At 40.4% G+C, this 25,757-nt stretch overlaps 1 protein-coding gene across 2 annotated transcripts in view; it reads left to right on the top strand.

The window, feature by feature from the left end:
- The window catches only part of reln (reelin), a 224,008-nt gene that overhangs the window by 117,367 nt on the left and 80,884 nt on the right, over positions 1-25,757 (top strand). For both annotated transcript variants that reach the window (XM_037540124.1, XM_017717159.2), the window contains exons 14-18: positions 8,245-8,453; positions 9,008-9,136; positions 9,327-9,436; positions 20,673-20,739; positions 22,658-22,891. In XM_037540124.1, the coding sequence (XP_037396021.1) occupies positions 8,245-8,453; positions 9,008-9,136; positions 9,327-9,436; positions 20,673-20,739; positions 22,658-22,891 (749 nt within the window). The remainder of the gene's footprint in view (positions 1-8,244; positions 8,454-9,007; positions 9,137-9,326; positions 9,437-20,672; positions 20,740-22,657; positions 22,892-25,757) is intronic.

Below are 25,757 nucleotides of genomic sequence, written 5' to 3'. Positions count from 1 at the left end.
GCCTATATTAGAGGCACACAACACAGAATGCCAAGTGTGTATTTGAGTACACCTTAGTAAATTTTTAAAGTATGTACTTTAGTATCCTGAACCAATACTGCAAAAATACTTGGCTGTATTTGTAGGTATACTAATTACATTACTGGGACTATATAACTTCCAAATTGAGTAAAGAGCACACAGTTAGTATTACAAACATGCTTTTAGCACAGCTAAAACGGTTAAATTTGGCAGCATGGACTAGTATACTTGTAACATAACAATAGCGAAAATAACATGACTAGTTTACTTAGAATACATAAAACCTAACTTCAGTACATATTAAGTACACTGTAGTGATTCAGTAAAAATTAATGGTTCCAATGGGGGGCAGTCGTGGGCTGGAGGTTAGGGAACCAGCCCTGTGACTGGAAGGTTGCCAGTTAGATCCCCTTGGCTGACAGTCCATGACTGAAGTGCCCTTGAGCAAGGCACCTAACCCCGAATTGTTCCCCAGGTGCCGTGGATACAGTGTGCAAACACAGAGACACATGGCTGTGAATTCTATTCTTTTCAAAATAACTTGGAGTGCTACTTTAGTATACTTTTTTCAAATCAACTGGAAGTCATTACAGATTGGGAGCATGACAAGAAAATCTTTTCACGGAAGAACTGGCTGCTGGACTGTCGTGAGGGCCAGCCTATAGATTTTACATTTTTATGGCATTTGGCTGACACTTACACTTTGATCATTTTACACAGGGAGGCCAAGGCGGTGTTAGGGGTCTTGCCAAAGGACTCTTATTGGTATAGTGTAGGGTGTTTGACCAGGTGGGGATTGAACCCCAGCCTACAATGTTGTTACCCACTACACTATCCCAACCACACAGATGTCTATGTCTGTTAAGGGGAGACTGACTATTGCTCATTATTAAAAAAAAAAAAAATGTGCATGCTATACACCGTTAAATCTCTGCTGAGAAACAGTACATATCAGCATGAATTCCAAGTTGATCTAGTGCTGGTTTAGCTGGTAGGTGACCTACTAACAGGTAACACTAGTGAGAGCATGAGCATGTGTCTGACTTCAGTTGTTTTGCTGTATAAATAGCCTTATTTGTCTTCCTAACTTGAATCTAAAAAAGTTGGGACGCTGTGCTAAATGTAAATAAAACCAGAATGAAAATGATGTGCAAATCATATAAACCCTGTATTTCGTTGCAAACAGTACACTGCATCATGTCAAGCATTGCAATTGAGAAATTTTATTGTTATTTGAAAAAATGCATGCCCATTTTGAATTTGCTGCCAGCAACTCCTTTCAAAAAAGTTGGGACACAGGCATGTTTACCACTCTGTTGCATCAACTCTTCTTTTTTCTTCTCTTGAGCATTTGACTATGGAGAACTACAGAGATCAGTTGCTATAGGTCTGAAAGTGAAATATTTCCCTATTCTTGCTTTATATAGGATTTCAGTTGCTGAACAGCATAAAGTCATAATGCACCACGTGTTTTCAGTGGGTGACAGGTCAGGCAGACCAGTTTAGCACTTGGACTCTTTTCCTGTGGACAGAGCCATGCTGTTGTAGTACATGCAAGTGTGGTTTGGCATTGTCTTGGTGAAATAAGCAAGGGCTTCTCTGAGAAAGACATCATCAGCGCTTGTTTTTAGGTGTTACAACACACACACCAAGAAACGAGACCGTGACAAACAGTAAATGACTTTGGTTGTACTAATAGTAAAACTCACTGTTCGTATTGCTCTCATGTTTTGCTGTAAGGTGTCAACAAGAGGAAGATACTAAAGTACATACTTTAGTATCCTCTAGTATCCTCAAACCTGTACAGCAAAAACACTTGACTGTATTTTTAGGTATACTAATTATATTACTGGGACTATATAACTTTATATACCTCCTTTAGAGTTTTGGTTCCTCTCCAAGGTTTCTTCTTCTTGCTTGGGGTCTTAGGGAGTATACTGCCACTGTCACCACTGTCTTGCCCATGGGGGCTTGTACACGGATTTTTCTGAAAACTATTTTGTGACAATGACGAATCAAAGTCCAGTTGTGAGAGGCTAAGGAGTCCTACAGGATGAAGGTGGAGCAGAAGTTAAGGGAAAATAACATCACCTCCACACCCTCCCTCTTCCAAGCTCCTGGGACTTCAGTCTCTGTCTGCCTGGACATCAACACCTCATCTTCTCCTATTGATCATGCCACCCTCCCAAGAGGGTTAGAGGTGAGATGAGGAAACTCCACATAAGGAAGGCAGCTGGTCCTCACACTGTGGAAGACATCATGCCTCATCTTAGTACCCAAGAGCGGGCGACCCAGTGAACAAAATGACTTCAGACCTGTTGCTCTTACATCACATATCATGAAGATGCTGGAGTGCCTTCTTCTACACCTTCTCAGACCCCAGGTTCAACATGCAATGGATCTCCTGCAGTTCGCCTACAGGGAGAAAGTGGGAGTAGGGGATGCCATGCTATACCTCCTCCATTGAGCCCAATCTTATCTGGGCAAGGGTGGTTGCGCTGTAAGAGTCATGTTCTTTGATTTTTTCAGTGCCTTTAATACCATTCAGCCCCTCCAACTGAGAGACAAGCTGGTAAGGATGCAAATGGATCCACACCTGGTCTTCTGGATTACTGACTACCTTAGTGGCAGACCTCAGTATGTCAGGCTTAAGGACTATACATCAGAGACTGTGGTCAGCAGCACTGGAGCACCACAAGGGGCTGTACTTTCCCCCTTTCTGTTCACACTGTACACCTCAGACCTTCAGTACAACTCTGAGACGAGCCACATGCAGAAGTTTTCTGATGACACGGCCATCGTGGCTTGTGTAAGGGGAGGGCAGGAGGAGGAGTACAAGACTGTGGTGAAGGACTTTGTGGAGTCGTGCCGTGGGAGCAACCTGCTTCTGAGCACTGCCAAGACCAAGGAGATGGTGGTGGACTTGCGCAGGGTTAGGCCACCTACACAGCCAGTCTCTATTGAGGGGGTTAAAGTGGAGAGGGTAATGACCTACAGGTATCTTGGTCTGCAACTGGATGACAGGTTGGACTGGTCAGCCAACACAGACATCCTGTACAGGAAGAGACAAAGCCGGCTCTACTTCCTGAGGAGGCTGAAGTCCGTTACCTTCTGTAGGAAGCTCCTACAGATGTTCTATCAGACCATGGTTGCCAGCTGTCTTTTTTTTATGCTGTGGTGTGTTGGGGAGGAAGCATTAAATGGAGAGACGAGAGGCGACTGGACAAACTGGTCAGGCGAGCGGGGTTAGTGGTCAGTGTGGAACTGGACTCTGTGGTCAAGGTAGCTGAGAGAATGACACTGCATAAACTGCTCTCCAATATGGAGGATGATGGCCAACTGCACATCATTGCCATGGACTTGCTGTCACAGTGCTACTCACAGAGGATTCAGGATCCTTTGTCCCCAGAGCCAGCAGGCTCTTCAACTCTTCCCAGGGGTGCCAGGAGAGAAGAGAGAAGAGGGAAGAGGAGAGATGAGGACTGAATCTGACTCTCATGTTAAATCACTAATCATCCCTTGTGATGTTCTCAGCTGTCCTCACTATTGCTGTCAGAGCTGGTGCAATACCTAAACCAGGCGATGATGCAGCTGCTCAAGATGCTCTCCCTTTGCATGATGAGGATGGGAGGGGGGAAATGAACCTTATTCAGTCTCTGCAGGAAGTAGATGCGCTGCTGGGCTCTCTTGGCTACGGAGTTGGTGTTGAGGGACGAGATGAGATTCTCTGAACTGAAGTCTATGAACAGCATTCTCACAAAGGTGTCTTCATTGTCCAGGTGGGTGCAAGCCAGGTGGTTGTGTGGTGAAGATGGCGTCATCTGTTGAGCGGTTGGGGTGATATGCAAATTGCAGTGGTTCCAGTGAAGGAGGAAGATGGTCTTTTATGTGCCTCCTGACAAGCCTCTCGAAGCACTTCATGATGATGGGAGTAAGTGCAACGGGATGGTAGTCATTGTGGCAGGACACTGGAGACTTCTTCGCTACAGGGATGATGGTGGAGAGATGTTGAATATGTCTGTAAGAACCTCAGCTTTTCAGCGTATTCTCTAAGCACCCTGCCCATTATCCTGTTGGATCCTGGTGCTTTTTGTGGGTTGGCTCTGTGTAGAGTTCCACACATCAGCTGTGGACAGACACAGTACCTGTTCACTTTGAGGAAATGTGGTTTTCCTCACCGTCGTCCCTTTCTGTGCTTCAAACCGAGCATAGAAGTTATTAAGTGCATCTGGAAGGGAGGCATCACTGTCACAAGCAGGTGGAGGTGACTTGTGATGCCCTGCTATATGCACTGTGTGTCAGCAGTGTTTTGAAAATGATTGTGGATTTTCTTTGAGTAGGTACACTTAGCCTCTTTGATGGCCTGTGAAAGCTTGGCTCTTGCTATCCTGAGGCTTGCTTTGTCCCTTGACTTGAAAGCCTTGTCGCGGGTTCTCAGCAGCATGCGCACCTCTGCAATTATCCATGGTTTCTAGTTGGGGTGTGTAGTGTTGAGTTTGCAGACAGTAACATCATCAGTGCACTTGCTGATGTAGTCAGTCACTGATTCTGTATACTCCTCCGGGTTGATGGAGTCACCAGAGGTTGCTGCTTCTCTGAACATCTCCATCAGGAGCTTGATGTTGGGTCTGCTGCAGGAGGGAAAGTGCTTTAACTAACTCTCCAAGCAGTGAGGACTCCATGGCGACTTTCATCCAATCCTACCTGGGTTTTGGCACCACTGTAATGATTTTTAACAGTGGGTGGAGGAAAGATGCTGAGGGCAAGGGTGAAGGCGGAGAGCTTTCTTTTGTTGCCACACAAAAAAGCTCTTGGTTTTTCAGCCCATGAAATAAGTCAAGGCTCACGGGGACTTTTTGGTCTTTTCCTTACTCTTTTGCTCGTTTGGCCCCACTCAGTCAGCTCAGCTCAGCTCAGCTCTTGTGTCCTCACTGGTCTCCTTCTCTCTCGGGGCTCTGCCACCTACTGAAGGAGGAGATGGCTATAAGTAGGCTGGCAGAAACAAGGCTTAGGTGACCTTCATCAGCTACTTAGCCTGATGGTTCAGCCAGACTGGCTTCTCTGTCCTGCATTTGACGCTTGGCCATGCCCACTTCTCATTTATTTTCATTTAATTTATTTAGTTATTGTGAATGAGACCATAAGTTTCATTCATATGGAGGAGGTGCTCATAGACTGTGTACCACCAATCAGACTTGCTGGTGCGTATCTAATTGCTCTCATGTGAGAAGGACCTATCAACATTCTGGCTCCACCTCCAAAGAGGAGGGTCTATGACCAAGACAAAACCTAAGCACAAAAAAGGTTTCGGGTAGTCCAAAGAAAAGAAGCATTAAGTTAGTACTAGTCAAGACCAGAGTGTAGAGTGTTCCCTATAGGTCTGAGAACTTATCTTTTGTTTGTCTTTGTGTTTATTAGGGTCCAAGCACCCTGTGCCGTAGGACCCTATCATTTTGGTCAGATTTTTTAGGGGTCCAAGCATGATCATGCACACCAAACTCCCTCCCGCTACTGAGGCACACAAGCTGAGCCCAGTTGGCCTGATGGTGGCGCTATATCAAAGTTCTAGCGATTCTGTACCATATGTCATAGAAAGTTCTTTTTACATTTATGGCATTTTGCTGACGCTCTTATCCAGAGCGACTTACAATTTGATCATTTTACACAGGGAGGCCATGGTGGTGTTAGGAGTCTTGCCCAATTGGTATAGTGTAGGGTGCTAGCCCTGGTCGGGGATTGAACCCCAGTCTACAGCATAGAAGGTAAAGGTGTTAACCACTACACTAGCCAACCACCAACCACCTGATTGGTTATGTCATGTCGCACAAAACAGCTTATTTTGGCCACATTAAAAATCTCTATAGATTTTAGGATAACTTACAAAATTGCACAATTTTTTGAGCGCAAACTTGTCCCTGAGTTTTTGTACAAATCTGTTATTAATGGAATTCTAAGAAGCTGAATTTTAGTAATAATTATCAATATAAGAATTTCATCTCTGTTTATCATCCAGGCTCCACAAATTTAGGTGGAGCTCAATATTCACAAATCATGCAAATACAGCTATAACTCAACCGCAATCACTGATTGTGGCAAAACTTCATATGCATATATGCTATGGCAGTTGTAGACAATCTTCTGAGTTTGGTGGAACTGCATCACTAGATGGCGCTATAACAAGCAAAAAAGTGTTACACAACCAAAGGTTGCCCAATTTACATAAACATTGGCATAGTGCTATAGTTTGCTGTCCTATGAGACTCAGTGTGAATAACTTTGCCCTTAGATGTGTTTGACTAAATTGTACTGGTATTGAACATTTTTATTTAATTAAAATAATTTATATTAATTTTCATTAGTGGTGCTACAACAGTAAAGCATTGTCCAATTGACATCAAACTTGGTATACTTTCTCAATGCCTAACATAACTATGCACAAACCAAAGAAGTCATTCTACTGCAGCATGTAAAAATCATTTACTGCTGAAGTTGCCCTATCGGTTCATTAAGTTGGTATATTTGCACCCTATCTAATTGACTCATAAGTCAATTTGAACAATTTATAAAATGAGTATTGCCAGTAAGTAGACCACCAAAGCAGAAATATTTCATTCAATGTCTGTCATACTATGAAGACATCAAAGTGCAACTACAGCAGCGTTTTAAAGTAATTGGCAGCTAAAGTTACCAAATCAGCTCATTTGTACCCCTGTCATAAAGTCTGTCATACTACAAAAATGTAAAAGATAAGGTCCATTTACAGCATCCACCGATCAGGCTCTACTCTCAGTGTCCATTTTATCTGCTCCACTTACTATATATTAGCTCAACTTACTACAGTATATAGGTGCACTTTATAGTTCTACAATTACAGGCCCATCAATTTCTCTGCATATTTTGTTAGCTCAGTTCTTCAGTGGTTAGGATCCCCATGGACCCTCATAGAGCAGGTACTATTTGGGTGGTGGATCATTCTCAGCACTGCAGCAACATTTATGTGGTGGTGGTGTGTTCATGTTTGTTGCGCTGGTCTGAGTGGATCAGACACAACAGTGCTGCTGGAGTTTTTCTTATTATTATTCTTTTTCTCCTGAAAAATGTGTTGTGGAGAAGAAACTGTAAGTCCTAGAGACGCCAAACTTGGTGGGTAGCTGTAGAAAATGACCCTGATTGACCAAATGGCAGCTCTGTAGAGCAGCAAAATATGTTGTAAAACAAAAGTTGTAGAGACAAAATTATTTTTTCCCTAACCATTTCATACGCTGAAATTTATGCCTGCCAGCAGCCAATCAGCATTCAGCAGGCTTTTGGCACAGACACAGCTCAATGTAATTACCTACCCCCAATAAGGTGATTTAGGCTATCAAAATATCCCATATTGTTTTATGTAGGAAGCTAATTTACCTATAAATCTGGACTATGGTAGGACATTTTGTCAGTGACAGTACTAGAGCAAATTATTGGTAAATCATGCTCTAACTTATCTGCTTAATATGCTCAGTATCTAATGCCAAGTTCTCTACCAATAGCCACCACACAGCTACAATACATCAAGATAATGTTAACGTACTTAATTTATGCGCTCAGATGATGGAACTTTAACTACGACATGAAACATTAGACAGCTGCCTACCTTCCACATAAAGAGCTAGCTAGATAAAGTGCTATAGCAAAAGCCACTATGATAAAATAAACATCACAAATCAAGCAATGGCTTTTCTCCCACACAGACCACTAGCTAAACAAATAAACTTATCCCACTCACCCGAGGGCTGGCTTTTGATTGGCCAGGGTTGACTTTGATTAATCCAGGCTTGTTTGTTCTATCTGAGTACCCTGGATGTTTTCCCTGAATTTCCACAACGACCTAAATTTTAAGACCTGAATTTCATGGCCTAAATTTTTACTAGCACACCAGTATGAGGTGCTGCGATGTGTAATGTTAGATTTTATTTTAACCTAATTTCCTTACTAACTGAATTATTGAACCTGAATTTCTTACTACTGGAATTTTTTAAATCTAAGCTTTTCATGACCTGATTTTTTTAACTTGAATTTTCAGGACATGAAATTCACAATGAAAATTTTCAAGAACATAAAATTACATGTGTATTTTTTTTCAAGCATCATGAATTCAGGTTCATATTCGAGTGACACTGATTTAACTCCATACCTTTCTCTTTCTGTCTCTCAGTCCTTTATTCTCTCCTGTCTCTCTTTCAGACCCCTACTGTGGTGTCAGTGGCCTTGCCTGTAGAGTTGCAATCTCCTGTGACCCAGTTCTGTCTGGAACAGAAGTTTCATGCTGGAGCTAACCGTCATGTATGGGCAGTGGACTTTCTGCAGCTGTTGCCAGTGCTGCCTGGTGCTCACACACACATGACCCAGTTTTCAGTTAACCTCGGCTGTGGTTCCTACCAGCCTGCTAACAGGTGCCCACTATAATAATCTTGCCCATATACTGGTAACTTACTTGAAAAAGCTGTAAGGAAACTGAAGGGTAAATTCCATTGTATATTTTCGGTTTTATGAACTGATCAACTAAAAACTAACCAAGTATAAAAGAAATAGTTCCTACACTACATAATGATGTTTATTTTTTGAGAATAAGCAAATACAATCATAAATCAAAAAGAAAACTGTTAGGATTGGGATTTTTTATCCAACCAAAGCAAGAACACTCTCATACCACATGACCTGTATTGACAAAGAGTGTAGTATCACAGTTTGTGTGCAATAAAATATAAAGAGTAATTTCAAAACTCCCTTTCAGTGAAGTTTGTCTTGTTGTTTCCTGTCACTGGAACAAAATGCCTTTGTAAAGTACAGAAAAGACATAAAGAACTGCATGCATTAAATTGTCAGTTGTAAATATTTTGATATTGAACATTATATGATTATATGTTAATTATATTAATTTATTCTGAAAGAATTTTAGAAAAATACACAATTTAATTATAACCCCTACCCCACTTTTTTTGGATAGTGTAAATTTGGAGTTCTCAACCAATCATGGTCGGTCCTGGTCCCTCCTGCACACGGAGTGTCTGCCTGAGCTGTGTTCAGGGCCACACCTTCCCCACAGCACAATCTACTCATCTGAAAACTACAGCGGGTGTGTGTCTGTCCGCATCTGTTTGTCTTTATGTGTATGTCTGTGTCCCTGTCCCAGGTTTGTGTGTTAAGAACTTAATTATCCTTCCATTCATAATATTTATTCTAGCACATTATTTACTTGTGATTGCTCTAAAGATAAACCTTGTTTGTGTGTGTGTGTGTGTGTGTGTGTGTGTGTGTGTGTGTAGGTGGACAAGAATTTCCATCCCTCTTCCCAATGCGGCCCTCACAGAGAGCACTCAGTTCCGATGGAGACAGACTGGAAGTGGAACTGGGAACATGTGGGCCATTGACAATGGTGAGAGCCGTAAAAGAGCCAAGAGTCCTTTTAATATGCTTTTGACGTTTTGGACCATTTGGGAGAGAAAGGTGGTCAGTATTATGATGAAAAAAACAAAGAATTACTAGGAGTATTATAAGTGTAAGGTTTCAAACACAATCAGATGTTCACAGATGAAACTTACTGAAAGAGCTTTACTTATATAAACAGAGTTCCAAGCCGTGGTCAGTAACCAGGCAGAGTTCAAATGCAGAAGGCATACCAAACACACATATACAGAGATCAGAAAAAGCATGAATCCAAAAAGGGAAAAACAGCATGGTTGAAGAAACAGGCCAATGGTCATAATCGAAAAAAATCAGAGAAATGATCAAATCCAAAAGGCAGGGCAAAACGAGCAAAAACCAGAAAACGAGCAAGAGGTCAATGACGAAATACACCACGATAGAAAACCGCTCAGTAGATCACAACAGGGAATCAATACCTCACAACTTCTAAGCTATAGCCCAGGCTTATATACTATTCTAAGTACATCACATGACAACACACAGGTGATCTTTATCAAAACTCCGGAGACCTGGAGCGCTGATAGGAGCGCGGAGTCACGTGGGATGTCATGTGATTATCCCAAGGCTCTTGGGATATGGAGTCAGTCTCAGTCTTATTGCCTATGGGAAGATCGGAAGTCATGTGATCTCCCAGAGGTTTCTATGAGATTGAGTCCATAGCTACAAGGGGTTCAGGAGGCTGTGCGACAATAAGCAGTATAATTCTGTCTCTGTCACTTTTACTGTCTGTAACGTGGAGTGAGGAGGCAGACGCATACACTAAGATAAGCGATTTTTATCGTGGGCAAATCCAAAATCAGGGTCATAACGGTCCATGGTCAGAGAGCCAATGCAGAGAGAATGACAGTCAGACATAATGAAAGTAAACGGGTCAAACAAACAACAGGGCTGGAAGATCAAACAACATAACACATTTCAAACATGAAACATATCAAACAAAGACCAGCAAGACATCTAACAACAAACAGTACAAAGACCAGCGAAAACAAAGGGCAAACCATGGGGCTTATAAAACAGGGATAACAAGGGAGAGGCAGAAAACAGGTGGCGACAGTCAGGGGCAGAGTCACAAAACAAGGGGCCGGACTAGGAAACCAAAATCATGTATCATTTATTTTTAATGAGTAGTCATGTTTATCCAATATAAACAATTCTATGGTAATTGAGCTGTGTGTGTTTGCATTATTAGAAAATAAATCAGCTTTAATAGGCAGCTTTATTCCCTTCATAGTTGCATTTCAATAGGGCAGCCAATAATAGCAGCAGCAGTGAGTTTAGTGAGTTTATAAGATCTGTGAATAAATTGCCTTCTATTGTTACCCTACCTGTCAACCTAAACCTCATACAAATAAGGATATGGGTGCTTTCCACTCTTCCAGCATCTTAATGTCAAACACCCAGAAGTCCCACAATGTACAGTACACCTACACAAAGCCCAGAAAGTGTGATCAGCACAGATCCTTCACATCAGATGGATGTGAGGTCATGCAGAGGTGCAAGGCTGTGGCAGCAGGGCATTTGAGATCTGTCCAGAGGCTGCTGGATTCATAGGTGCATAAAGCGACACTTAGGGTGTGATCTAGAGTGCATCCTGAGTGAGTTTCATACCTGACACCATCTGGAGGTGACTAAAGGTCCACTGAGAACCCAGGTAGGTAGCTGGGCCCATTTGATGAGTGAATTGGAGGGATCAGTATGAGGCCATTTGATTGTCCCTGAAAAGCATCTGCACCCTGACCCAGTTCAAGATGAGGTGATGTTTGGCACCCTGGCCCATTTTGACCATCCAAAGCACTGTTTCATCTGGCTCTGCTGGCAGTAAACTGAGGCATTAAAAAACATTAGGGAAGGTACTCAAGATGGGAAAGGGCAGAACCTGTAAAAGGCTCGGTAGTGCTTCCTAGTATAAGGAAGGCTGGAGAGACACCTGTGGTTGCGTGATGTGTGGCCCTGTAGTGTAGCAGAGTGAGGCAGATAGTCTGTTTACAGGACCACTGATGAAAGTATTCAACACCATCATTACCCTGGGAGAAAAAAGCAGTGCACACATGGCTGAAGCCCTTTCTTAGGAAGGTAGGCAGTGAATTCTGCAGAGACCAGTTGAGGTCCAGTGTTGGTTGTGATTGCCTTAGGGAGACCCTAGCACAAGAAAAGAGACTCCAAGAAAGACCTGGGGGGGGTGGTCGCCTCACACTCTTCGGAAGTCAACAACCATCTCCTTAGTTTTGTCATTCAGAGACAGGTTGTTGGCTCCGCTCCAGTCCGTTAGCCACTGCACCTCCTCTCTGTACGCCGACTCGTCGTTCTCGCTGATCAGACCCACCACAATCGTGTCATCAGCGAAGCTGATGATGTGGTTTGAGCTGTGCTTTGCAGTGCAGTCGTGAGTCAGTAGAGTGAACAGCAGTGGGCTGAGCACACAGCCCTGAGGGACACCGGTGCTCAGTGTGGTCACCAAACCAATAGTTTCTATTTCTATCAGTGATTAATAGAGTTCAAGCCATTTAGAGTGCCATAGCCCATCACAATCTCTGCTGCTATTCTCATCTTAGACAATGTTTTCAGTGCCATCAATAGAATGAAACAATGTGCAGTCATCTTTACTGATCTCTCTAAACCCTTTGATATAGTTGATCATTTCCTACATTTGCCTTCAAAATGTTGGTTTTGACCATATAGCTTCCAACTGGTTTAGAAATGATCTGTCCAATAGACAGCAATGTGTGGCCCTGGAACAAAGTAAATCTAAAGACCTAAGGAGGTCCCTCAAGATTTGATCCTACTAGTACTGTTTAATATTTATATTGATGACATTGCCACCTTAATTTTTGATTGCAAAGTACTTTTAAATGCTGATGTCTCCATCTTGATTTAGAGCATCTTGATCTAGACTAAAATTGGTACAAATACTTTGGCATATGGCTAGATGATAAATGCCCCATATTAACATGCTCACATGTAAACTGAGGCAAAAACTTTTTTTCAAGTGTTGAAACAAAGTACACTATATTTCCGAAAGTATTCACTCACCCATTGAATTCAGGTGTTCTAATCACTTCCATGGCCACAGATGTATAAAACGCACCTAGGCCTGCAGACTGCTTCTACAAACATTTGTGAAAGAATGAGTCACTCTCAGGAGCTCAGTGAATTAATAATACCGTGATAGAACACCACCTGTACAAGTCCAGTCGTGAAATTTCTTTGCTACTAAATATTCCACAGTCAACTGTCAGTTTTATTATAACAAAGTGGAAGTGATTAGGAACGACAGCAACTCAGCCGCAAAGTAGTAGGCGACATAAAATGACAGAGCGGGGTCAAAAGTGCATAGTGCTCAGAGGTCGGGAACTTTCTCCAGAGTCAGTCGCTTCAGACCTCCAAACTTCATGTGGCCTTCAGATCAGCTCAAGAACATCATAGAGAGCTTCATGGAATGGGTTTCCATGGCCGAGCAGCTGCATCCAAGCCTTACATCACCAAGCACGATGTTGAATGCAGTGGTGTAAAGTGCTGCCAGTGGAGATGTGTTCTCTGGAGTGATCAATCATGCTTCTCTATCTGGCAACCTGATGGATGACTCTGGGTTTGGCATTTGCTAGGAGAACGATAATTGTCTGACTGCATTGTGCCAAGTGTAGAGTTTGGTGGAGGGGAAATTATGGTATGGAGTTGGGCTCGGCTCCTTAGTTCCAGTGAAAGGAACTTTTCATGCTTCAGCACACCAAGAGATTTTGGACAATTTAATGCACCCAACTGCTCCCACTCGTTCCAGTGATTGGATCACCCTTCAGGTGCCAAAAGCTTTTATTGAACTAGTTAAATCAGTGCAGTGCACCAGTGAGCTGGAATTTATTACAGGAATGTCTAAAGCTTCACTCACTGGTGTCACATAAGCATTTCAAACTTTCAGTCTCTAACCACCTCCAATCCAAATTGATTTATTTCTTTTTTAAATTTACTATTATAGATATCTAGCTGCATCTCAAGGCTGAGATGGCCAGGCCAGTGGTTTAAGGAGTGGGGGAGGCTGGTGGCCCATCACAAACCAGGACCTTAATGTCCCTGCCCATCCCCGTCCACCAGACCAGGTAGTAATACTGTTTAAGATTCACAGTGCCCAGGTGGCCTTCATCCACCATAGCCAAAACAGGTGCCTGCAAGGCACAAGGAACCACTGTACAAAGCCCACATGCCACACAAGCCCCAATTAAGCAGGAGAGCTATTAGTTGATTCGGGAGAATACAGCCAACTCTAGCTGGGACCTTGTGAGGCCAGCCTTCCCGAAGGAAGGTTCAGAACTGAGAGAAATTTGGGTACTTTTCAGAAACTTTCCTCATCTCTCACAGGTAGTCTGTGGCCTGGAGATGTGTGTGTGTGTGTGTGTAGCATTTGTATAATGTCCTCTTCCCCATGGTCATCATCCCCATGAGGGGCTGTGGCAGAGTTGTAGGGAGAAAGTAGATCTATCCAGCATTGTCACTATTGCAGGGTAAAGTTAGTTTGGTGAAGAAAGGTCTGTCCCTAAAGTGGACAGCCCTTACTCTGAATGGGTGAATGCAGGTCCAAATGCAGGCCAACACCTCATGCTCACCCACAGAGTACAGGTGTTCGGTTCTCAATGCTGTTGTACATGCCCTACATCTGTGGTTGTTGCAGGGGACAAAGGTGGGGATGATGATGTGGAGTGGAACCTGTAAGTACCCTTGTCTGCGATCAGATTTTGAAAACAACAGTGAGCCAAAGAACTGAGTTCTGAATTCCTCTGTAGTGGGGAGTGCATATTTGGCAGGAATCAAAGCCTTATTAATTATTCATGGGCAATGCAGATAAGCAAAGCACTTGACTTCTTCTTAACCACCATCACGTTCAAAACCAAAGGCAGGGCATCCACTGGTTCAATAATGCCAACTTCTTGTAGCTGCTGTAGCCAAGCTGTGATCTATTCACAGAAAGCCAGCAGGATGCAGCACAGTGGCTGAATTAATGGGCTCACAGATGGATCAAGGAAAGGCTGATGGGCAAAATGCAGAGCTGACCATCAGGATTTATTGCAGAAGTGCAGTGAAGAGGTCCAAACCCATTAGGTTGGCCCCCCAGCAGGCTATGTAAAAGTAAAAGATGGGGAGAACCTTAGTTCCATAATAAACCATCACTTGGAGGGAGCCAACTAAATTCTGGATTTGCCATAACCACAAAGAGCAGAAGAGGGCAAGGGCAGTGACAACATTCAGGACACATTGGCACTTGTGCCCAATAGTAAAGGGATACACACATAATTTGAGATTCACTGTGTGTGATGTAGTGAAGAAAGGGCTTAAAAAAGCACTGACAAAGTAAATGTGCTTTCTGTAAGAGCATATAGACTCATTTTCACAGAGCAGAAAAAGTAGCAGTGAAAAAGATCTGTCAATGTGCATAACTATGTACATTGTAGATGCCCCCCTTTTGTCCCTTTTTCCAAATCATTCCCTTTCCTCCTCAGTAGTCTGCATGCCATCTGTATATTTGAACAGACTGAGCAGATGAGATGAGAGCAGAAACAGAGCTTCCACTGTAACTTTTATTAATCAGAAAATAATATATGGCTGCAAGCTACAAGCTGCAGGTTCAATCATACATTAGTACATTGAGGCCTTTTGCAGTTTGAGCCAGTTAAGCCTAACAAAGTCTAATATAGTTTGTGACTTGTTTACAGTGAAAGGATTGAAAAGGCAAGGAAGTCAGAGTTAAAACAATCTTCATTTGCCATAATTGTTAAGCAATGGTCTTTAAACATGATACATGCATAATTTCATATGTAGTGATCTACTGAGCTTTGTAGAACATTCTAAAGATTTGCAAGACAAAGATGTTAAAAAGACATGACCAATGGTAACATTTCCGACAAAGTTGTATTTGCAAAGAGGTTTGGTTCTCAAAGTTTAACCCTTTGATTTAGCATGTCATAATGAGGCCCACATGAGATTTTTGGCATAAAAGAGCTTAGTGAAAGCAAATGGGAATTTGTTAAAAAGTGTCCATATGTTATGATTATTGATCAGAGGCCTTAAAGAAAAAAAATCACTGGATTTTGTTTACTTCCCTTTTGGCCTTGGTATAATAAGCCATAGTCTTTGAATGAAAGTTAAAAGACCAGACAAGGAGACAATTCCTGGCATAACATCTAATTGCAAAGTTATTCCAGGCAAAGAACTGAATCCCACGGTACCAGCTGTTTATTTGCAGAAGAGCAGTGAAGAGGTCCAAACCCATTAGGTTGGCCCCCCAGCAGGCTGCGTGAAAGTAAAAGGTGGGGAGAACTTTAGTTCCATTAAAAAACAAACAAAAAAAAACTTCACTGATACTAAAATTGTTTGTAAGTGGCAACATTCAGGATAGACACATTGGCACTTTTGCCCAATAGTAAATGGATACATACATCATTGAGTTTCACTGTGTGTGATTGAATGCTACTAGCACTGATTTCCTGACCCACTTGAAACAGAGCGATATACATGAGCAGAATGATTCGGCTTACCGTAGCTGTGGCATGTCTTGCTATGAGCTGGGCAGGTCTGTGCTCTTGTGGTGTTGCCACAGTTGCCATATGGCTGCTGTGTATGTGGATAAACATGCTGTTGTCATCGCAGTTGCATGACAGTGTGAGCAGAGTCAGGCTGCTGCATTTTACTCTGGCTGGGAGGAGGAGGAAAAGGAGAATCTGGGGAGGCTGCCTGGCTGGAGGTGGGCCTTTGTTGCTTACCCAAATTAGCTGCACATTCAGATGTGCTCTCTACATTCAGTGTGATGATCAATGCCGTAGACAACAACAGGTTGTCATTTTCCAGTAATAGTGTCTCACATGCAAATGAGGCATCAGTAAACATCTGCAGTATCGATGAACACAGAGAACACAGACGCAAACCTAAAAAGTCTGTGTGCAAACATAACACACACCTTACAAAATGCAAAAGAGTATTCTTTACATAGAAGAAGGGGGGGGGGGTGCTAGTTATTGGGGAAACTTTTCAGCATCTCAAAATATGCAATCATAGCATTTTAAGTTCTATGGAATTTTTCCAGAAGCCTTTCTCGATAAAAACTTAATCTTTTCTAATTAAAGAAAAAGCATTAGATCGCAGAGCCACTGTGAGGTCTTCGATGGAAACAAAGAAAACACTTGGACTAAACCAAAACACAATACGAATACATGGACAGGACTGGGAGGGCCAATCGTGCCTGGATATGGAGATTTCCAACTCATCAATATCCTCCTTCTTGCCAGAAGGGATGCAAAGGCCAAGGCCTCCTTAATCCTATTTGGAATTTGTGAGTCTGTGTTAATTAACCCAAATAAATATAATTCAAAACTTGGCACTATTTCTAGATTGAATACTTCTGATAAACAGTTAGTAATTGCCAACCAAAAACTTGATAAAACAGGACAAGTCCAAAATATATGAGTTATGTCAGCTTTATCTAAATGACAACGATCACACAGCTCATCTATCTCATGCCAATTTTTGCCAATTTCACTTTGCAGTAATGAACCCTGTGAAGGACCTTGAACTGAATAAGGTTAATCTGTGCACATCACAAAGATCATGTTGATTGTGTTCATAGCTGATTTCCCTGTTTTTTCAGGTATAGTGAGACCCAACTCTTGGGGTACGATTTTATTCTAAATTCTTGAAATTAAACATTTATTTATCATGCGTAATTCAAGAATATCTTCCAGGGGAGTTTTTGGTGGCAGGGCAGGAAATTAAGAGCATTGTTTACACATAAAATTCAGAATTTGAAGGTATCTGTAAAACGAAGAAGGTGGTAGTTGAAACTTGACTGAAAGATCAGAAAAAGAAGCAAATACTCCATCAATGTATAGATCTGCAAATTTACTGATGCCCTTTTTATGTAAATCATTAAAGACCCGATCCATAGTAGCAGGATTAAACAAATGATTTTTACAAATAAGACCAAGATTAGAAAATTCAGTGAGACCAAAATGCCACCGAAATTGGGACCACATCTTCAAAGTGTATCTAACAAAAAGGCAAGTTCCACAAGTCAAAGTGGGTAGAGGTAAATTAGCTGTTATTAGGGCTGAAAGCGAGGACGAAGTACAAGCATTGGCTTCCCAACTACACCTGTTTAACTGTGGGGATTGATGCCAAAGTACTACCTTCTGCACTTTAGCTGCCCAATAGTATTGCATAAAGTTAGGAAGAGCCAAATCACCTTCTTTCCTTTGTCGTTGTAATAAGATCTTATGTAGTATTATACTATCTACAGTGTGGAAAAAAGCCATATTCAAAAATACTGGAAGACACTGAAATAAATTTTAATGCAATTTATTCTACCTGCCAATGATAGATGTAAGTTTTCCCACTTTTGAAGATCTTGTTCTTTGAATAAAGTTCTTTAAATGATCTGGTAATATTCACACCTAGGTATTTAAACCCTGTTACTGATATCGCAAAAGGTAATGCAGCACTGGGATGAAGTATATCTTTGTTACTTATGGGAAAACATATACTCTTTGAAAATTTTATTTTATAGCCTGAGAAACTACCAAAATGCCTCAACATTTGTATCATTTGTTGTACAGAAGATGCTGGATCAGCTATAAATAAAAGCAGGCTGTCTGCATACAGTGCTACTCTATGTTTGGTTTCTGTTCTCCAAATACCCTGAACGTTAGTAGCTGTTTTAAGCCAGATCGATAAGGGCTCAATTGCTAATGAAAATAAACTTGAACTGCGTGGGCACCCTTGTCTTGTTACCCTAAAAAGGGGAAAATACTCTGAATTTATCCCATTAATAACTACAGAGACTTTAGGAGATGTATATAACAAGCAAATTCAAGATATGAATTTAGGGCCCAAACCAAACCTTTTCAGTACTGCAAACATACAATCCCATTTCACTCTATCGAACGCTTTTTGTGTGTCAAGTGATATAACAATCTCTGGCGATTCTGACAGAGAGGGCGAATGTATGGTGCTAAGGAGTCTATGAATATTTGAAAACAAATAACGACTATGCATAAATCCTGTCTGATCTGCTGAGATTCATTTTGGAATTACCCTTTGAAACCTAGTAGCAAGTAGCTTTGCAGTAAACACCTGATTCCAAGGCGTAGTTATACAACTGCAAAAGATAAGGTGCTAACTGATTGGAGAATGTTTTGTAAAACTCTATATGATAACCATCCAGACCTGGGGTCTTACTACTTTGCATTTTGGAAATTGAATCTACTATTTCCTCAATTTGTATTGGTTCATCTAACTGTCTTTGAAGTACAAAATCAAGTTTAGGAACATCTAATCCTTCCATGAATTTAATCATTTCTGAATAATACTTTGAAGCTTCTGAGGAGGAAAGTTCCTTATAATATTCTTTGAAGGCACTATTTATTTATATAGGTTACCATTTGTGGTGTGAATCTGTGGTATAAGCTGAGCAGCTGCTCTATTTTTGAGTTGTCATACTAAAAGTATATATATATATATATATATATATATATATATAACATATATAAGCACACAATTTAAGAAGGGCTTGTTCTGTTTTATCAGTAGACAGCAGGTTAAACTGAAGTTTTGTCTTTTGTTTATATATGTGTGGGGAAGGGCATGTTGAATATTGCTGATCTACCTTAGATATATCATTAATTAACTGTTGTTATTGTTGTAATATTTTGTTTTTTTAAGCAATGCAGAATAGGCAATAATCACCCCTCTAATCAATCCCTTCAAAGTCTCCCATAAAGCTGAAGGAGAGATTGATTCGGTTTGGTTTTGCAGGATAAAATGACCTATAGCAGTTGACACTGATGAGCAGATGTTTTTGTCTGATAGTAATGTGGTATTCAGTCTCCATGAAGGTCGTGTCTTATAATGTGAGGGAGCATTAAATCTAAGGAAACAGGAGCGTGATCACATGCTACTATGGCTTGATATTCTATGCTTTTAATAAAGGAAATAAGAGTTTTGTCAACAAAAAAAAATAATCTATTCTGGAGTGAGAATGGTAAACATGAAAAAAGAAAAAGCCTTTTATCTGGATGAAAGAAACGGCAAGGCTCAATGCAGCCTATTTGAGACAAAAACAGTGAGAAAGTTTATGTCAATTTTGAGATGTTAAATGTTTAAGAACGGTCTAACACACAGCCCATCATGCAATTTAGATCTCCTCCAAAAATTTATTTGTGGGTATTCAGGTATTGATGAAATTATTTTATGTGCAAAGTTAACATCGTCCCAGTTAGGAGCATAAATGTTTCTAAGGAGTATTGGAGTATTGCCAAGAGCTTCGGCTGAAACAAGGCGCTCTTCTAAGGAATTTACTGTATCTCGCAAAGCGTCACCTGCAGTTTGTAATGGCCTGACAGTCTTATATTAGGGTCGAAATGTCTTCCAAGAGGGTCACTCGGTTTTTAGTAAGTAATTTCGGTGACTAACTGGTTAATTGAGAGAAAATCAGAAGAGTCGCTCCCACTGTGGTCTGTTCTTTCCTTCTCCTTCTCTCTAGCCAAGGCTGACGTTGCCATTGTGGCTAACTTTCTAGCTAACGTGGTGGAGACTCTGGTTGCAGGAGGTTGAGCGTTTGACTGTTTCTGTTTTGTGCTGCTCATGTTAGACAGTACTTATGATTATCACAGTTTGTTAACGGATTATTTATACCTCTGAAATATAGTGGAAAAACAAGATTTGGCCCGGAGCTCCTCACTTGCACGTCTTTGCTCTAGTGTGCCATACTGGAAGTCCATATAGCTGTAAAACTTTTTGAGTGATGGAAAAGTTGTTATTCTCATGAGTGGACTGTGAGTATTTCCAGCTATGTGCTACTGAAACTGTACTTACAGCCTACAGCAGCACAAATGAGTGTTTAATAATAATTTAAAAAATGAAACAAAAGATACTCTAATAGTTATTCTCTAATACTCTAATCATTTTTTGGGATGTAATACTTTGGATCTAGCAATAAAATTAGTAATCTGTTCATTATCTAAGGTAACACCTTCCACATGACACCCCCCCCCAACACACACACACACACACACACACACACACACACACACACACACACACACACTTTTAGAAATGTATGTTTATCTATGATTTATGAATATATGTGTGTTTGTGTGTGTGTGTGTGTGTGTGTGTGTGTGTGTGTGTGTGTGTATGCATGCTCTTTGCAGTTTATGTCGGACCATCCTGCCTACGTTTCTGCTCAGGAAGAGGACATTGCTCGCGCACCGGGTGCAAGTATGCACATTTTCTGTTGAGAAGTTCTATAGGAGTCTTTAACAAGCCCATTTTTATATCATGTCATTTTATCATATAAGACTACATTTATTAATTATAGTAAAAACAACATTAGTTGTATGCAAAAGTTTGGATAGCCCAGGTCAAACTACATACTTTGTTGATGGTGTGAAAAAAAAGTTAACACCCTGCATGGACCAAACTTAAATGTGAGAAATTTATGAAGATTTTAATGGAAAATCACTGTTTATTTGCTGTATTTAACATATTAAGTGTGTTCAGTCCATATTTAGTAAAACCCCCTTTGGCTGTGCTCACACTGCCAGCAGCCTCCCCCTTTTCCTTATAGAATGAGTATTAAATATTCATGGGTAGTCTTGCATGCACAGCATGTTTAAGATCTAACCACAGAATGTCAATTATATTCAAGTCTGGAGATGGTGAATGCCATCTTTTGTTTCTTAAAATAGTTCAAAGTTGATTTGATATATATTTTGGATCGTCATCTAATTGTAATATCTAACCTCTTCATTTTCATTTTCTTCATTGACTGTAGAATATTAGCTTCCAGGATTTGTTGATGTTTAGTAGAGATGGACCAGTTTTGTGAGGACCATATCAATTGCAGATTGTCCTTTAGCACAATTGGCCAATGCCGATTTTGATCCGGGGGGACAGGATGACACAACACTACCCAGACAAAAACACCAGACATGGTTTAATTGGTTTAACACCCCTAACATAGCAACAAACTCCCATTACATAGGCCTGGTCTTACAGCATCATGGCCAAACGCTTATGTATCTTAAATCATTACCATGGCATTAAAGCCAAACCACGTACATTTAAACCATTAAACCATTTCCATGGAAGGTATTTTCAGACGCAAAGTGCAACAAGTTAAATGATTAAGCAGTTGTTTCAGTGAGCTCAGTAGTAAGCAGTAGGCATTCTGCAATCTCACAAACATTTTCAAAAAGTCAAATATTTTAATGCAAAACAAATTGCCATGGGTGCATGGATGTGCAACTAGCTTACTGTTGAGCATTAATGGCAGGTTTTTTTTCCACAAAGAGTATATTTTGACTTTGTGGCTTGACTGTCAGTTCCCCTTAAATATTGTAACAAACACAAATAAATATAGGATATTCTTCAGGCCCTTGGTGCAACACACAACAGCAGCATATTGGACAGGACTATATGAAGTGCAGATACAGGCAAGGTGCTGAGAGGCAGGCTCAGATGTTTTGCATGCTTAAGACTTTGACTTTTTTATGAGATCACAGTTAAGTTTCCTTCTGATGAATCTTTCAAATAGATAATGCTTTTGCAACAACAGCGCACAGTGAGCCAGCACATCACTCCTCCCTTGATGTGTTTAAATGTCTTTTTATATTTTTCTCTTGCTTTGTATTTTTTATTTAGTTTTATTTAGTTTCAGTTAGATGAGCCCATGGCTGTTCAGTGTAAGCACAACATCCTGAAATGTCTGAATTTATTACAATATAATTATTGTTATGTAATTTATTACACTCTGGAATTGTCTGCACCGGACTCTGATTGGGGTCTGATGAATCAAGTAAGCTCTTATAATGCTGGTACAACTGAAATGGTGTAAAAATTCAGACACACGCCACATTTTGTTTTATTGTCTTCTAATATATTCCACGTATATGTGCATCGGTAAGCAAACCTTTCACATACAATGATATAGGTTGCCTGTTGCTTAGTTGGAAAGCTGCCAGTTTTAATCAGAGAATAGAACATCAGTATAATACAGTAGATTGAAGAGATTTTGCAGCATCCTCTAGAAATGTTTTAACACTACAGTTTTTCTGCTGTGTGAAAATGAGTCTAAATGCACATTTACTTTGTCAGTGCTTTTTTAAGCCCTTCCTTCACCACCCCTCTTGTGCAGGTGTGACCCAGGTTTCAGTGGTCCAGCATGTGAGCTTGCATCTCAAACCTTCCCTGCATTCCTATCAGAGGGTTTCTCCAGCTCAAGGCTCTCCTCTTATCACAGCTTCTCTTCTATGCGTGGAGCCGAAGTCAGTTTTGGCTGTGGGGTTTTAGCCAGTGGCAAAGCCTTGGTTTTCAACAGAGACAACAGAAGACACTTGGTCACTGCCCCACTGGACAGCTCACAGGCCAGGTAAACTCACAGACACACAAACACGATTTTAGTAAGGTCAAAATATTTGTGATATTGTTATAGACTTCAGAATGCAATCATCTAGACAGACAAACATGTTTTATGCCCATCTGAGTGGAGGAGAGATTTTGGTTTGTTTTGTAAATAATTTAAACCATAAAGAATAGTCTATATTGATTCATGAATTGTTATGTATTTTATGTCTTATTATCATGTCCAAGAAGTTACCAAAAAGGCATTGGAGTGTGTCTAAAACTGAATATTCATTAAAAAAATCACTTAAACTTAAAAAAAAAATAAAAGATCTATTGATGTGCATAACTATGTACATTGTAGATGCCCCCCTTTTATCCCTTTTTACAAACCATGCCCTTCCTCCTCATGATACATGACCAATGGTAAAATGTCTGACAGTTATATTTGCAAGGTGGTGTGGTTCTCAAAGTTTAACCCTTTCATTTTGAATACCATAATGAGGTCCAAATGAGATTTTTGGCATTAAAGAGCTTTGTTAAAAAGGCCTCCATGTGTTATGATTATTGATCAGAGGCTTTCAATAAAAATATTCACCGAGTTTTGTTCACTTACCTTTTGATTTTGGTAAAAAAAAGCCATAGTCTTTGAATGAAAGTTAAAATTCCAGGCAAGAAGACCAATTCCTGAAAAAAACATCAAATGGCCAAGTTATTCAAGACAAACAACTGAGTCCCATGGTGCCAGCTGTTTATTTGTAGACTGCATAATATTGTAAAAGCCATTCAAACAGCCATTATGCTGGCTGTACAGCACTGATGTGCCTCTAGAAGAGATGGAAAGCCTGCTCAAAATGGAGCGAACTAAAGAAAAGGGTGTGATAAGTCTGCACTAAACAAAGCGCCGTCTCTGGCTGGCTGTCTGGGTCATGCACCCGCGGCTAAGCTATCTCAAACAAATGGTGTGTAATGAGCCTGCACTGTTTTTATTCATACATCTCTATTAATATTTATATTGGTTATTACGTGAACACATTTAAATCTTTTTTCCACTTTCCACAGGGTGGAGAAACCCTGTCCTACTCGATTCGTTTTGCCTGCGACCCCAGTGACGTATTTTTTGACAGCCGTTTCTCAGTTTTAGATCCATATTCATAGCTAAGAAGTTGTACCCATAATAATTCAAGTCATATGCATAAATTGTTATAGTTATAGTAGATTTTGCGATGGTGGGGTCTGGTGGAACAGGCAGTGAACACCCGTATTACCCAGAGCAACATGATATTTTATTGCTGTTCTCAGCCAATTGGTGTTCTCACAGAGAGACAAAGCACTTGGTAAAATGATGAACTCTGTGGTCAAATTTGTCATAAGTGATGGAACAAATTAGTACATTGTCACCTTTGCTCAGGTGCTGCTCTAGGCAGCTGTTTAGTCTGTCTATACGTATGTGCTAGCCCTGTCCCTAACTCTCACATGAGCACTGTACAGAGCTGTTCACCAAGGGTGCTGAAGGTATTTTTTAAAGGGCTTATATAACAAAAAAAACATTATTCTTGCTTTTCTAAGATAAAAAATGTTTCATTTTGATGTTAATGTTAAAATTTTTAAACATACCGTCCCATCCCTGGTTTATATAGTGATAGATATGAAAACTATACTGCAGAAACAGCTCATTTAGAATTTTGTAATGTGATGAAAATCAACATATTTACATGTATCTTCCTATTCCGCATACAGCAATTTAGCCCTGCTTATTCATGCTAAAGTTACATGGAGTATTTCAGCCCAAATGTCTTTCTGAGGCATAATACTAAGCGAGAAATTGTAACAGAGCTGATTTACACAACAGCTCTACTTGTTTTGATCATCCTTCATGCCTAGCGAGACCATACAAAACTGTGCTTGTGGAAAGTTGTTACTGAGAGGAAAGTTGAAGGGAGAATGAGTAAGAGAGAGAGTTGAGATGATATCACTATGAATATGTAGCTATAGCAGGGATGGGACTTACTATAGTGTGGCCTTCAGCACAATCATTTCAACTCTTTTGCAAGCATCATAGTATAATATAGTGTAGACAGTACGCTTCATATAGTATGGTAGCCAACTGTCAATTTTCTTTGAATGGACATTGGCATTTATCACTACTTTTATTTTGTTTTACTAGCATGTGAACTACCCTATTTTCTAAAACAATAGTTTAGAAGAAATCTATTGTTTGTGTTGAAGTCTTTGTAGCTAATGAATAATGAGCTTTGTTAAGGGGTTAATTAAAATATTAAAATCACTATATAAAACATTATAAGAAACTCACTTCATAATTAACTAATCACAAATAAACCAAGAAGTAATTCTCTCATTGTGTACTTTTGGTAACTGATCATGAGATAATCTGATTTAGGAGTTATTAAGGTCCAATTGAGTACCCTGAGTAAGTTTTATCACCACAGCGTCGTGTCCCGCCGACAGTTTTGTACATTTATTTCAGAGAATGTAATTGAATATCAGGAGTTCAAGTTTTATTCATTGTAAAATCTACAGAGAGTGTATTTACTTGTGCTCATACTATTATTAAGAATTTTAAGAATGTATATCAACCACTGCTTTATACTTAGAACAGTAATGGTAAATAATAATAGTAAATATCTACAGACTGATGTGTGTTGCAACTTTAAATAATGGGCAAATTATTTCGATAGTCTGATTGAACCGTTTAAAGCACCTTAGCGGGTGTTTTTAATAGTAAGTTTCTCTTTAAACAGTTAGTTTGTAAGTGACTGATGAACAGGGCCGGCTTTCAGGCATTTTGCCTCCAGTGAAACACGATATTTTTCACACATTCTCACCTCTTGATTAACCTGAACCTGCATACGTTTCGTACCACTGTTGCTGCT

The sequence above is a fragment of the Pygocentrus nattereri genome, chromosome 7 (assembly GCF_015220715.1).
Source record: "Pygocentrus nattereri isolate fPygNat1 chromosome 7, fPygNat1.pri, whole genome shotgun sequence".
Taxonomy (NCBI): Eukaryota; Metazoa; Chordata; class Actinopteri; order Characiformes; family Serrasalmidae; genus Pygocentrus; species Pygocentrus nattereri.
This window is presented reverse-complemented; position numbering and strand designations above follow the sequence as displayed.